We start from the raw sequence: 15,477 nt of genomic DNA, 5'->3' as shown, positions 1-15,477 counted from the left end.
CCGGTGAGTCAGGGGCTAAGCCTCCTCCAGGCCCATGCTTCAAATGCAGCAAGGAAAGACACTAAACCAGTCCTGCTCAAACCCGAGACCCCCTCCTGAGCCCTGCCCAAGATGTGGAAGGGAAGGCCACTGGAAATCAGACTGTAGTCTGGCCCCTCTGATTTAGGCTTCAGCCAGTCCAGCATGGCTGCCCTCTGGATCCGGTTTAGAGCTCCCAGACCTCCTGGGACTGGCCACCGAAGAAGCTGCCCAGGCCCTGACAGGGCCCCACAGACTTACATCACAAGGACAGAGCCTCGGGTAACGACTGTGGTGACAGGTAAGCCGATCTCCTTTTAATTGACACTGGGGCCACTTATTCTGCCCTCCCTGAATTCGCTGGGACCCTTGTCCACTCCTCAGTCTCTATTATGGGGGTTGACGGATTAGTCTCACAGCCACCTCACTTCTATACTGCATTTTACCAAATAACCCCATTCACTCTTTTCTCATTCTACCTCGGTGCCTGGCCAGGGCTACCATGTATCCCCCCAGTTGTCCCACACCACAGTCACCTACCTCAGTTTTACTCTCTCACCCCACAAGGCCGAGCCATTCCTGGGACTGTAAACGCCTTATCTCCTTATCTCCTATATGACTGTCCCCCCCTCTGAAAAAGAAATTTTCTCCTTTCTCAGGCTCACTGGGTACTCTCACTTCCGGGTTCACAACTTTAGTCTTCTTGAAAAGCTCCTCTACGACATGACATGGCGAAGGGACCCCCTCACTGCGCCTTTAGATCCCAAGGCCAACATGGTCACCCCTTTAATACTCTGAAAACTGCTGACCTCAGCGCCTTCTCACCCCTCCCCCCTCCCCCACTACCCCCTTCCCAAAGAACAACTTCCTTGACTGCACAGGCTTACTTAACAGTCTGGCTATTATCAGAAACTGAGCTCATTATCTCTCCAACCTTAGTACGTTATCTCTTGGAAAAATGTGTCAGTTTTCAACCCAAGCGGCTAGAGGCCTGGTAACAGGCTGCGGGGCCTACTCCCTCCTCCCCCAGCCTTTTCTCCAGCCTCATACCCAGGTCCCTGGCTTCCACTGCTCCTTTCCTTCCCTTTCTCTTTTCCCTTGCCTAGCCCTCACCCACGACATCATCCCCTGCTTTGGTTTCCTGATGTCTCTTCAATCTGATAATGACCCTGTTTTCGTCTCTCAGATAACGCAGCTGGTCTCTCAAACACTAAAATTAAATGGAACCTCCACATCCCCTACCACCCTCAGTCTTCGGGTAAAGTACAAAAGGCCAATCATCTCTTAAAAACACATCTAACCAAGCTATCCGTAGAGCTCCGTATGCCTTGGACTGAACTACTCCCCCTGGCACTGAGACTGAGGGCCATGCCACGACAACCACTACTTCTAAGCCCCTTCGAGCCAGGACCGGTTTGGCTCAGTGGATAGAGCATCAGCCTGCGGACTGAGGGGTGCCAGATTCGATTCCGGTCGAGATCATGTATGGGCAGCCTTTTGCCCTTCAAACCCTGGAGGACAATTCCCCTTTCCCGGGAGACTACTTCCCTGCTTTTGCCCATATGAGGGCACTCTTACAACAACACGCTGATAATCTCCTCCTCCATCCCTTTCCTACAACTTCTTCTCATCTCTCAGTCCTCCCTGGGGACTTGGTCTGTCAAGAAAAAGGGAAAGGCATCCTTGACACCCACATGGGAGGGGCCTTTCCCAGTCATACTATCTACCCCACGACAGCAAAGGTACAAGGAATACACCACTGGTATCACCTCTCACACATTAAGCCATACAAACCTCTACACAAAACACTACCTTCCTACACTTCTACCCCCACAGGACCTACCTCTCTCAGGCTCACCAAATGTCTCCCCACCATCCCCGAAGAAGACTCAGCAGCACCATCCAGGACCTGACGACTCATCATTCCTCACAGGCTCTTACCTGGCAAGGGACCCTCTGACTTTTCACTCCGGAAAAAGCTCAGGTTTGCAAATTCCTTTTTATATGTCTCGTCTCCTCAACATAATCCTCCTACAGGCAGCTAGCAATGAGTGCACCAATGAAGGTTTTTAGTCTTTTCAGGTGAAACGGACTTATCTTTATCAAAACCTATATTAATCCTCGACCTATCCCTCCCCCACTAAAGGACATTCTCTCTCGCCCTAAGAACCCTGAACCTACTCCTCTGGCCACCCTCATCAATACAACTTTCCACCTACTCTCTAACATCAATCCTTCTTTCTCTACATCCTGTTGGATTTGTCTGTCACTAGCTCGAACCCTCATCATAGCCACTCCAATCCCAAACTATTGGACCACTAACTTAACTCTTACCTATACCAGACCTCAATGCACCCTATATAACGTCTCTCTCTTTAATATGGAAAACACTACCTGTTTAACAAATACCTCTCAAACCACTACCTCAACTACTCCTACACCTTACTACTGTGCACAATCTATAAATTTACCCCCTCCCTTAGCCTGCCCTCCACCGGGTATTTTTCTCCTTTGTGGGACTACAACCTACACCTGTGTTCTCCCCAGGACCTGTCACACTTGCTCTGCCTTTATGTTTTCCTAACCCCCAATCTTTCTATCAAAACAGAGGGAGAACTCGAATCCTCTCTTGGTCTTCTCAGACCTCTCCACAAAAGGTCTTATCTTAATGGGTACGCAAATCCTCACTGCAGTAGGGACAGGAGTAGGAGGCATTTCCTCCTCTGTTCATTTCTACCAAAAATTGCTGAATTTTCAGAGGATATCTCCATCATTAGCAATTCCCTTGAATCCCTTCAAAGGCAGGTAGACTCCTTAGCAGCAGTAGCCCTACAGAACCCATGTGCTTTAGATCTTTTGACAGCAGAAGAAGGAGGTACCTGTGTCTTTCTTGGGGAAGAATGCTGCTACTTTGTAAATGAATCAGGAATTGTCAAAGATCACATTAAATCCCTCCGGGACAAGATTGACCAAAAACAATGTAACCAGCTAGAAGGGGGGTATGCCATATTTGGCTCACTTACCCCATGGCTCCTCTCACTATTAGGCCCACTGGTATTCTTTTAATTTTGCTCTTTGGCCCCTATCTCATACGCTGTTTCACTCGTTTTTTGCAGAACAGAATGCAAGCATTCGCCAACCAGAAGGTGGGAGAGATCTATCTGGCCTTGAATTCAGAACCTAGAGACACCTATGTTACCGGAATCTTTGAGACCCCGGGTAGATGCCTCTGACGACGTCCCCTCTCAGCAGGAAGTAGCTACAGAAGATGGACCTTTACCCCCTGACCTTGCCCCAACTCTCAATTTTTTTTACTATTACCAAAAGCCTGGAATGATAGATCCTCCCTTCCCCCAAATGGTGGGCGTGGTATGACATAATCTGCAGCCCAGAAATACCTGAATGGCTAACCATGTATCTTATATGGACTATACATTGAACCACCAGTCCACACCAGCCAAATAGCCTAAGCCAGGGGTCCTCAAACTTTTTAAACAGGGGGCCAGTTCACTGTCCCTCAGACCGTTGGAGGGCCGGACTATACTTTAAAAAAAAACTATGAACGAATTCCTATGCACACGGCACATATCTTATTTTGAAGTAAAAAAACAAAACGGGAATAAATACAATATTTGTATTTGCATGTGGCCCGCAGGCCGTAGTTTGAGGACCCCTGGCCTAAGCTCTTGTTCTTATATAGACCATACATTAAGCCACCAATCAGCGCACACTGAGTAGACTAAGCCCCCATTCCTTCCCATTCCACCCCACAAAAGGAGTGCCCAACTCTGCACGAGTTGTTCTCCCATTGAGAGACAGCCCAGCAGGCCTTTTTCTCTGCTCAGAAGGTTAGAAAATATATACTCACAAATAAAAACTTCCAAGAGATAACATAAATATTAAAATGAGAAAGTAAAAATAAGGCTGCCTTCTTTTGAGTACAGCCTTACTCATTATATCCAGAGAATACTGGTTTTAAAAAACGATTTCTTCCCTCCCAGAACTATTTCAAACCTACAGAAAAGTTCAAAGAATATGACAAAAAACACTTGTAAACACTGGGCATGTGCCCTGACCTAGAATCAAACTGTGACCTCCTTGTTCATAGTTCAATGATCAACCCCTGAGTGACACTGGCCGGGCTCTAAAAATCAATTTTTTTAAAAAAAGGTGTAAACCTTTATGCTAATGTGTTAAAAAAATTAAGGGAAAAATGAAAATAACAGGTAAATATCATCAATATTCCCTAGCAAATTTTAGACAATTACAGGAAAACCGAACATCAAAAGCAGGCTACTTTTTTAGAAAGGCACTAATATGTGTTTCGCCGTTTTTTCTTTGGAACATTATTCCACTCCTTCAAAGTCTTCAGTATTTCAGGTGTTTTAGGTCGCATCTTGGGGTCAGTCGCAACTAATTTCTGTAGGAGAATTTTCTGTAATGATAGAAAGACTCATGATGAAAAAAATAAATAAAACATTGAAAAAAAATGAAATTCTGATTATTTTCAAGTGCTTACTTCTTTGTCATCAAATATATCCGAGACATGGCCCTTCCTTAGATCTTCGAAAATCTGAAAATAAGACATATGTATATATATATTCATTAGGAAATTTCTCACTTGGTAGAAAAAACAAACTTAGGAAGCACCGAAGCCTGGAGATGCCCTAAATCTGAGACATTTCCAGATCTTTGGAAAGTCTCTACAGCCAAGAAGAAGCAGGACTCTCCCCCTCCCCCGCCTGCCCTCCACAGCCTAATGTAATAGGCATCTTTGACATCACAACATGCTACAGTGTTAGGAGCATCAGATGCCTTATCTCCCTTCATCCTCCTGGAGCACTGTGCGACAGCTAGTTGTTTCATTACCGTTTCACAGAGGAGAAGGCTGTTGACTCCAGGTGCGTCCCTTTTCCTGAGCTACGTCCTAGGATGTCCAGTCGCCCGATGCATGTAGTGGCTCCCCACCGGTTCTCAACCAAGTCCACATTCCTGCCTTAATTTACCTCAACATGTCTTTCCAACCCCAGCAACCACCACTTCCGTGTAACTTATCTGCCCCAATAAAAATATCAGACTCTGCCTATAACCCCACACACACCCTGCACGTTCCTGTCTCCATGCTGGAATCACCTCCTTTCTACTCTGTACTATGAGAAGCCAAACCAATCCTTCAGAGCCCAGCTTCAATGCCTCCATAAATCTCAATCCCGACAGCTGGAACGATCCTCTTCTAGCTGCTTCCCAAAGACTCCCTGCCTTCTCCCAGAACATGTACAGCCCTCTCTCACAGTAGCTTCCCGAGAACAAGGCTTATTCGTGTTTATAATCCTCATAGCACGTAGCACAGTGTCTTATGCCAAGCAGGCATTCAAAATGTTACTGACTGATTCAAATAGGAATAAAGAGCGATGGTTTAGTAAGATGCACACACCTTTCAAAAAAACCCAAAGTTTTTGGTCTTTAACAAATAAGGTGTGTTGTTTGTTTGTTTCTGTCTTTATTTTAATTTTTCAATTACATATGACATTCAATATTCAGTCTCAACACAGCTTTTCCTTTCTATCTTTAGTTACAGAAGTTCTGGTACGCTAGTCCTCAGGGGTGGTTGTTCTGTAATTTAGTTGTAATTTTGATGTAGTGGTGGCAGGAGGTGAGCACAACGTCTACCTACTCCACCATCTTGACCAGAACTTCTAACAAAAAGTTTTGGTTGCCCAAACATGAAGGAAAGAAAAGCCATATTTCAACTGCAGCCAATGTTAATATGTTGAGGCCCATCATTACATGAGGCAATAAACTGTCTACAGTAGCACTTTGAAGAAGATGGCCAATAATTTTTTTTTTAATCCTCACCCCAGGATATTTTTCCATTGCTTTTCAGAGATAGTGAAAAGGAGGGAGGGAGGGGGAGAGAGGCAGAGGAGAGAGAGACATCGATTGTTTGCCTCCTGCGTGCACCCTGACCAGGGCTCGGGATCAAACCTGCAACACAGGTTCATGCCCTGGACTGGGAATTGAACCCAGGACCCTCCGGTGCACAGGCTAATGCTCTAAACCAGGGGTGGGCAAACTTTTTGACTCGAGGGCCACAATGGGTTCTTAAACTGGACCTGAGGGCCGGAACAAAAGCATGGATGGAGTGTTTGTGTGAACTAATACAAATTCAAAGTAAACGTCATTACATAAAAGGGTACGGTCTTTTCTTTTTTTTTAGTTTTATTCATTTCAAACGGGCCGGACCCGGCCTGCGGGCCATAGTTTGCCCACGGCTGCTCTAAACACTGAGGAACACCAGCCAGGGCGATGGCCAATAATTTTTGTTGCTAAATTCTTTCTGTGAGCCCAGCTGGTGTGGCTCAGTGGACTGAGTGCTGACCCATGCACCAAGAAGCCATGAGTTCAATTCCAGGTCAGGACACATGCCTGGGTGTCAGACTTGATCCCTAGTAAGGGGGTGTGCAGGAGGCAGTCGATCGATGTTCCTTTCACATTGATGTTTCTATCTCTCCCTTTCTCTCTCTCTAAAATCAATAAAAATATACCAAATAAATAAATAATTTCTGTGAGATTATTTACCTTATATGTTTCCTGACGAGTGAGAGGTATATAAAGAAGCTCTGAGAGAATCAGCCCTAAGGCAAAGATGTCCACTTCATTTCCATATTCTACTGAAGCAAGCTAAAGAGATCAAAATATATTTACATTTGTTATTCACCTGATAGAAACATCTGTGCCTTCTGAAGCCAAAAAAAAATAATTTGACTAAAGCATCCTATATAATAAAAAGTTAATATGCTAATTAGACCAGGCTGCAAAAAAACCTTCTGGAATGACCTTCCGGAACAACCGGTGGCAGGGAGTGGGGCTGTGAGGCAGCCGGGGCTGCAAGGGTCAACCCCATGTATGAATTTCGTGCATCAGGCCTCTAGTATTATATAACAGTACTTTTTTGTTAGCAAGATCTGTGGAGTCTGACTGCCCAAGTTCAAATCTTTGTCACTAAGTAGCTGAATCACCTGTGTAAATTAACCATCAACATGGGAACAATCCCAACCACAAAATGGAATAACAATAGTTTCAACCTCAGAGTTTGATTGTGGGGTTAAATACGATGGGGCAGCTGAAACAGTTAAAATAGTTCCTAGCAAGCAACTTGCATGCAAATGTCCATAGAAGATTTATTCATAATATTCCATAACTGGAAGCAATCCAAATGTCCATCAACAGGAGAATGGATAAACAAATTATGGTATATAGGCATACCTTATTTTATTGTATTTCACTTTATAGCATTTTTTAAAAACATATTTTATTGATTTTTTACAGAGAGGAAGGGCGAGGGATAGAGAGTCAGAAACATCAATGAGAGAGAAACATCAATCATCTGCCTGCTGCACACTCCCCACTGCGGATGTGCCCACAACCAAGGTACATGCCCTTGACCGGCATAGAACCTGGGACACTTCAGTCTGCAGGCCGACGCTCCATCCACTGAGCCAAACCGGCGAGGGCTTGCATTTCACTTTATAGCATTTTTAAAAACTAGATCAGAAATCCATTCAGAAACACTTTATTGTGATGTGGGATAGCAAATGATATTGTTTTCCCAAAAGACGAAAAAATTCAAATTTATATGCAAAATGCTGTTTCTGGTTTCTTTTCTTTTCCCTATTATTGCCTCACCAAGTACTGGAACATTACCTGAACTTACTGAATAAAGCAGTGGCAGAATTTGAGAGAACTGACCCCAATTTTGAAAGTTGTTCTACTCTAAGTAAAATGCTATCAAACAGCATCACAGGCTACAGAGAAATAATTCGTGAAAGGAAAATTTAATCAATGCGGCAAACTTCACTGTTGTCTTATTTTAAGAAATTGTCACAGCCATTTCAACCTTCAGCAAACACCACACTGATCAGTCAGCAGCCATCAACATGAGGCAAGACCCTCCACTAGCAAAAATATTACAATTCACGGAGGGCTCGGATGATGGTTTAGCAGTTTTAGCAACAAAGTATTTTTTAATTAATGTGATATGTTGTTGTTGTTTAGACACAATGCTATTACACACTGGACAAGCCACAAGGTAGTGTAAATAACTTTTATATGCACTGGGAAACAAAAACCTTCATGTGACTTGCTTTACTGCAATACTCCCTTTATCGCAGTGATTGGAACCGAACCTGCAATATCTCTGGGGCATGCCTGTATTCATACTAGGGCAGTGGTTCTCAACCTTCCTAATGCCGCGACCGTTTAATACAGTTCCTCATGTTGTGGTGACCACCAAACATAAAATTATTTTTGTTGCTACTTCATAATTGTAATTTTGCTACTGTTATCAATCGTAATGTAAATATCTGATATGCAGGATGTATTTTCATTGTTACAAATTGAACATAATTAAAGGGTAGTGATTAATCACAAAAACAATATGTAATTATATATGTGTTTTCCGGTGGTCTTAGGCAACCCCTGTGAAAGGGTCGTTCGACCCCCAAAGGGGTCTTCACCTCAAACCACTGTTCTAGGGGATAGTATTGCTAGTACAGCAACAATTAGAGGTTCTCCAATAGACATCACTTTGGGTGAAATAACCAAATGCAAAAGAATACATACTGTATGATCCCATTCATATGAAGCTTAAGAGCAGGGAGAACTAATCAATGGTGATAAAAATCAGAGCACTGGCTGCCTCTGGACGGTGAGGAGGACTGACTGGAAAAGAGCATGAGGGAGTTTTCTTGGGTGAGGAAAATATTCTACTCCTTCATAAGCTTGTGGGCTTCACAGGTATATGCTTTTGTCAAAACTAAAGAAATGTATACTTAAGATTTGTTCATTTTGCCCTCCCCGGCTTGGCTCAGTGGATAGAGCATAGGCCTGCGGACTTAAGGGTGCCCAGTTTGATTCTGGTCAAGGGCACATGCCAGTAGGGGGTGTGTAGGAGGCGGCCAGTCCATGATTGTCTCTCATCATTGATGTTTCTATCTCTCTCCCCCTTTCCCTCTCTGTAATCCTATCTAATAAAAGAGTAATATGCAAATTGGCCATCACTCCAACACACAAGATGTCCGGCAGGGGAGGGCAATTGTGGGCGATCAGGCCGGCAGGGGAGGGTGTTGGGTGCCATCAGGCCAGCAGGACAGGGCAGTTGGGGGCCATCAGGCCAGCAGGGGAGGGCAGTTGGAGGCCATCAGGCCAGCAGGGCAGGGCAGTTAGGGACCATCAGGCTGGCAGGGGAGCGGTTAGGTGACCATCAGGCTGGCAGGCAGGCAAACAGTTAGGAGCCAGCAGTCCCAGATTGCGAGAGGGATGTCCAATTGCCGGTTTAGGCCCCATCCTGCAGGGGTGACAGTCGGACATCCCCAAAGGGGTCCCAGATTGGTAAGGGTACAGGGGCTGGGCTAAGGGAGCCCCCCACCCCCATGCATAAATTTCATGCACCAGGCCTCTAGTATTTAAATAAGTTTACAGAAAGGAAGCAGGACATCATACTTAAGGACCTACTTCACAAAAAAGAAAAAAATAATTCAAGGAAATACAAGAGCTACAGAAAATTTAAACAAAGAAAACATTGTAGTCCTGGCCAGTGTGTCTCAATGGTTAGAGCATCTGCCCACACACCAAAGGGTCACAGGTTCGATTACTGGTCAGGGGCACATAGCTGGGTTGTGGGTTTGCTCCCCACCCCCAGTTGGGGTGCGTGTGGGAGGCAACCAATTGATGTGTCTCTCTCGCATCAATGTTTCTCTCCGCCCCCTCCCTTCCACTCTCTCTGAAAAGCAATGGAAAAAGTATCCTCAGATGAGGATTAACAAATAAAAAAGAAGACATTGATTGTAAGGTGAGTTATCTATAATAATAAAAGCATAATTTGCTAATTAGACGGGACAGCCAAATAACCTTCCGGACGAAGCCGGGGCTGTGAGGGCCGAGGCAAGCCGCCACAGCCATGAGGGCCGAGCCCCCTGCACGAATTTCGTGCATCAGGCCTCTAGTCAATAATAACATTTAAAAAAGGTTTGTGCATTTTATGCTATGTAAATTATTCCTCAATAAAATCTTTTTTAACTTTAAAAATCACTGAGAAAACCAAAAGCACAATAATGAGTGATTAAAAAAAATATTCTGAGGGAGACATTGTAGGATGCAGGAAATCTATACATATAAAAGCCAAGCAACTGTAAGGACAGATGACCAGAATGACCAGTCACTATGATGCTCACTGAGGCAGCCAACCAGCCCGATCGGGGCCCCAATTATCCCCAAAGAACCTCCTGCAGTGCCCCCCGCTGGCCCCATCCCGAATCGGTCCCCCATCCTCCTGTATCCCCCTCCTCCACCCCCAGCCCGGCCCGATTGGCCCCAAATTCATGCACCGGGCCTCTAGTATTCAATAAACCCGGAGTTAAAAGGGAGCCATTAGCTTCTTAATTTTCTTCTACTTTCTACTCCACAAAAAACTTAAATGACATTTTTATGTCAGATGGAAATATTATGATACATTATTGAGTGAAAAAAAAATCAAGTCACAAGAGAACATTGTAGTATTCCAGTAAAAATGTAGGTATGTATATTTTCATCTAAAAAAAGTCTATGTAAATACACATTTGTGTTTGTATATTTTTATAACTCCCAGAAAATAATCTAAAAGGATAGACAACAAACTGAGAGCATTGGCCTGCAGACCAAAGGGTTCCAGGTTTGATTCCGGTCAAGGCCATATACCTGGGTTGTAGGATCCTCCCCAGCCCAAACCCTGGTCGGGCTCGGGCAGGAGGCAACCAATCAATGTGTTTCTATCACATTAATATTTCTGTCTTCCCCTCCCTCTTCCACTGTCTCTAAAAATCAACGGGGGTGCCGAAACCGGTTTGGCTCAGTGGATAGAGCGTCGGCCTGCGGAATGAAAGGTCCCAGGTTCGATTCTGGTCGAGGGCATGCACCTTGGTTGCGGGCACATCCCCAACAGGAGGTGTGCAGGAGGCAGCTGATCGATGTTTCTCTCTCCTCGATGTTTCTGGCTCTATCCCTCTTCCTTCCTCTCTGTAAAAAATCAGTAAAATATACATTTAAAAAAAAACAATAAATAAAAATCAATGGGGGTAAAAAATCAATGGAAAAATAACCTCAGGTGAGGATTAAAAAATAATGACAATAAATAGAATTAAAAAAATAAAAGGATAGACAACAAACTGTTGTTAGCAAAGTAACGATAAAAAAAAAGGTTCAAGGGAATTTCCCATTTTTATTCTATACACTCTGTACTGTTTTAATTTTATTGGTGGTGTCTATTATTTTTATAATTTCTTTAAAATGAAAGAAATAATAAAAAAAAATAGAGAAAGAAAGGAAAGGGACCAAACCTGTTCTGGGCTCATGTAGATTCGAGTTCCCTGGTCTTCCGTCTGCTGTTTATCATGGTTCTGGAAGGTTACAAGTCCAAAGTCTCCAATCTTTATTTGTTTTGTATCTACTAAAAATATGTTACTTGGCTACAGTAAAAGAAAACACAATATTTAATTCATAAGTACCACTCTGACAGACTGGCATCACATATCCAAATCATATTTAGCAACGGCTATTGTTTAGAAGTACTTACAGGGGTGGGCAAAAGTAGGGTTACAGTTGTTCACATGGAAAATAATACAATAATTAGTAAGTGATAGTACAAGAATAAACAGTTTTGTGTACTCACAAATGTATACCTACTTGTGCCCGCCCGTGTGTAAGGCATTTAAACTGACACAGGTAGCCCAAAATAGAAAAATTAATATCACAGGTCTTTAAAATGCCAGCTGAGGAAGGTCAGCAAAGAAGGCTTGGGCAGAGCTGTCTTCAAATATCTGAAGAGCTGTTAAGTGGAAGATGGATTCACCGTATGGCCCCATGAATAAATCCAGGGCTAGAGCGTGGAAACGGCCAAAAGATTTGCTTTAGTGTAACCTAAATATACTAATAGTGGGGTTCAAAGAATGCGAGTCCAAGAGTTCCCTATCCCAGGAAGTATTCAAGACAGAACTGGACATCCACTTGGTGGAAATGTTGCAAATATGAGACCAGGATTCTATGGGGATCGAATTAGGTGCCCTTATGATCCCTTCCAACGTTGAGATCCTCAGACTGGGTCTCTACCCAGTAATGCTGCAGGATATCCTGTGCAGAGCTTCTCATGGGGGCTTCTTGGATGTCAATTTCTTTAGGCCTCTGGCACCTTCTTCAAAAACATTCCCCCTCTATCCCTGAAGGCATACCAAGTTAACTGGAAGCTGACAACGAGCACTGAAGTATTTTTCCCATGTGACTCTTTGAGCAGATAGGGGAGGGGTGTTCATCCTATTCCACAAATTTATAGAAGGTATTGACCAACATTCTAAAGACCATGAAGAGAGACGATTATTGAGGAGGAAATTAATATTTTGCTATTGTTGAAAAAGATAGACTTTCAATAGAATGATGGGCTGTATATTCACACACAGACCTCATAACCTAACATGTATCAGAGGGCCGTGTAAAGGCACTGAGAGGGAAGAGACATCAGCCCAGGGCAGCTGAAAGAGGAGCTTCTAAGAAGCCTGCCAGAAAAGGTCCACACAGAAATTAGCAGTTGGATTGGGACAAGCAACAGTGAGACTGGAACCTAGCACCAAGAATACAGATGGAAAGCTGTGCACGTGTGTGCGGTGGGTGTGGAGAAAAAAATGTGCCAATGCTAATTCAAGTTCCAGTGCAGGAATATGTTGGGTCTGCAAGCGCAGCTGCTAGTCCCACACAAGGCTCTCTATCACCTGACTCTGAGAAACAGGAGGTTACATTTATGGTGCTATATAAGCTGGCTAGGACTTTGTAGAAAAACTATCAGATTGCTTATTTACTGTTCATTAAAAAGAAAAAGAAAAACAATAATGCACCATTGGTTTAATCAGTTATAGTAACTTAGCAAAATGTTGGGTTGTAGAACATAAAAAAGAGTGCTAATTTTATACAGGAGGTACAGGAATCAGGTCTGATGCTCAGAGGATGACCAAAGAGCCTGGGCCTAAGGGGGCTGAACCTCCAAGATCCATAAGCCCTCATTCCAGAAACGTCTATGTCCCTCCCTCAGTGCCTTTGACCTAGTTCTTAGGATTCCAACAGAAAGTGGTGAAACACTGGCAGGTCTCAAAGAGGAGCTTTACTGGATAAAGACCCCTCTCGGGCAAAGCCACTTGCAGCTGGTATTTTGCTAGATGTCACTAAGAAACTTGTATGCCTTCGTTTGCACCATATTTCTTTTTTTTTTTTTTCTATCTGAACCACAGTCCTTACATTTATTTTTTTTTATTTTTTATTTTTTTATTGCTTAAAGTATTACAAAAAGTATTAATATGTCTACTTTTTTTTTTTTCCACCGCCCTTGACAATCCCCTGGCCTCCCCTACCCCCCAGTGTCTTATGTCCATTGATTATGCTTATGCACCATATTTCTGATGTGAGACAGCAGACAGTGTAACAGTGAAGCTAGAACAGTTGGAGAAGATGAAAGAAGGCTCAGTAGTATTAAAGCCTGACCTTCGAGCCACTGCAGTGATAGAGCAAACAGTCTGCAAACAGACACAAGACTAGATCAGTCCACAACCTGGGGCAGGGGCAGTGCGGGATACAGACATATGCAGGAGAAGGCAGACTCCAGTCTGCACCCATCAGAATTGCACTAATCCACCCTCAGGAGGGTATGGGAGTTAATACCCATACTTCCGTTTTTTCTTAAAAATTACTGCACAAATAGATCATTGTGCTTGGTTTCTCATGTAACGTTGGAATTATTTATTGCAACGTGAAGGTATAGCTATTCTAAATGTATCTTTTTGAACATAGTCCTTATTATGTTCCAACTTCAAAGAACACCTTCAGATATTGTTAAAGAGAGATATTGGAACCAGGTGGACTCCAACATGAAGGCATCAGACATTCAGCCACTGGGAAGACCAAGGATGCATATCATTTAAGGGCTCAACAAACTGCTCTCTACGTAAGTGCTTATTTCACTCAAGGAAATGCTTGCTTCATTCCTCATTCCTGGACGTTTCAGATAGGTGGGCTGGCAGATAGCCACCATGCATATTGACGAGGTGCTTTTGCCTGATGCGGAGTGATCTGGAAAGGCTTCACAACGGAGCTGGGGTAGAGGGGACAGGCAGAAGAGAGTCCCATGCAAGAAGGTGAGCAAAGACAGAGCAGCCAGCGGGCTGTGCCAGCCACAATCATTATGTGCACGGGATGTTCAGCACGTTAAAGCTACGAGTGTTTGCAACTGGAGTGACTATCAGCCAGATAGCACCAGAAGTGAGTGGGCTTCTTCCAGCAGGGCTCAGATTCTTGACAAGCTCACTCGCCCTGGAAATCTTCTGAGTGGATCTGGGAAATGAAATGTGTGACAAGTTCTACATACATTTGCACTTTAGAGGATCAGAAATATTGCTTTACGACTGTCAACCAATTCTAAAATTTGAAGAGATGGGTTTTTCAATTATTTAATTACGTTGATCATTTTCCCACTTACCTTAAGGTCTCTATGAATTAACCCTTCTGAATGTATATAATCCACTCCAGTTACTATTTGCTTAAATAATCCCAAAGACAAATCTTTGTTTGGATTCTTCCCTCTTCTGTTCTCAATCCAGTCTTCCAATGTCCCTTTATCACAGAATTCCATTTGGATGAAAAGGCACTTCTTCAATGATCTGGATATAAAATTCAAAGAGAAGTAACAATTAAAATAACTATAGAAAATACATTTCTTTCTCAAAATTATACCTTCTTTTCTTTTTTATCCTCACCGGAGGATGTATCCTTATTGATATCAGAGAGAGAAGAAGGGAGAGAGAGAGAAACATTAACCACATGCAACAATGATTGAACCCACAACCTGAGTATGTGCCCTGACTTAAAGTCGAACCAGCAATCTTTCAGTGTATGGGATAATGTCCAGCGAATTGAGCACAAAACATGTCTCAAAACAGAAATCTAAATAAATAAATTTGAATCACAATATAATAAACCATTTTTTATTTAAGCCTAAGTTCCCAGATGTCCAGAGCGTTATTTGTTTAACTAATTTATAAAGTATAAGCCTGTCCATCCTTTAATGCTGAAGGTCTTTGATCACCTTTCTAAAAGATAGGAAAGGGAACATTAATACAATGGAATTGCAGAAAACCAAATCTCATTATTATATAAAGTAATTTGTAAATATTGTAATTCACCATCAATATAATGAGCATCATTATGTGAATAGGCACCTAGAGATGAAGAAATGAGTTAGGCACTATCCTTGCTGTCATGGGATGACAGTTGAATAGGAGAGAGGTAAAGGAAAAACAAACCTAAAACAATAGCACAAGGATAAGTACTATTGAAAAGAAGTGCCAACAAAGTGCTATGAGATATAACTGGGAAGACTGATTTTGCTGA

General features: G+C 43.2%; 1 protein-coding gene across 1 annotated transcript in view; it reads right to left on the bottom strand.

Moving 5' to 3' along the window:
* Positions 1-3,088: 3,088 nt before the first annotated feature.
* Positions 3,089-15,477, bottom strand: part of LOC308525912 (interferon-induced, double-stranded RNA-activated protein kinase-like) — a gene marked incomplete at its 5' end in the record, with an annotated part of 96,589 nt that continues 84,200 nt past the window's right edge. Inside the window, 5 exons of the mRNA XM_081100787.1 lie at positions 3,089-4,453; positions 4,538-4,591; positions 6,598-6,699; positions 11,391-11,519; positions 14,567-14,747. Coding sequence (XP_080956913.1) covers positions 4,331-4,453; positions 4,538-4,591; positions 6,598-6,699; positions 11,391-11,519; positions 14,567-14,747 — 589 coding nt within the window. The 3' untranslated portion in view covers positions 3,089-4,330. The remainder of the gene's footprint in view (positions 4,454-4,537; positions 4,592-6,597; positions 6,700-11,390; positions 11,520-14,566; positions 14,748-15,477) is intronic.

The sequence above is a fragment of the Myotis nattereri genome (genome assembly GCF_964212035.1).
Source record: "Myotis nattereri genome assembly, chromosome: 10".
NCBI classification, from domain to species: Eukaryota; Metazoa; Chordata; class Mammalia; order Chiroptera; family Vespertilionidae; genus Myotis; species Myotis nattereri.
This window is presented reverse-complemented; position numbering and strand designations above follow the sequence as displayed.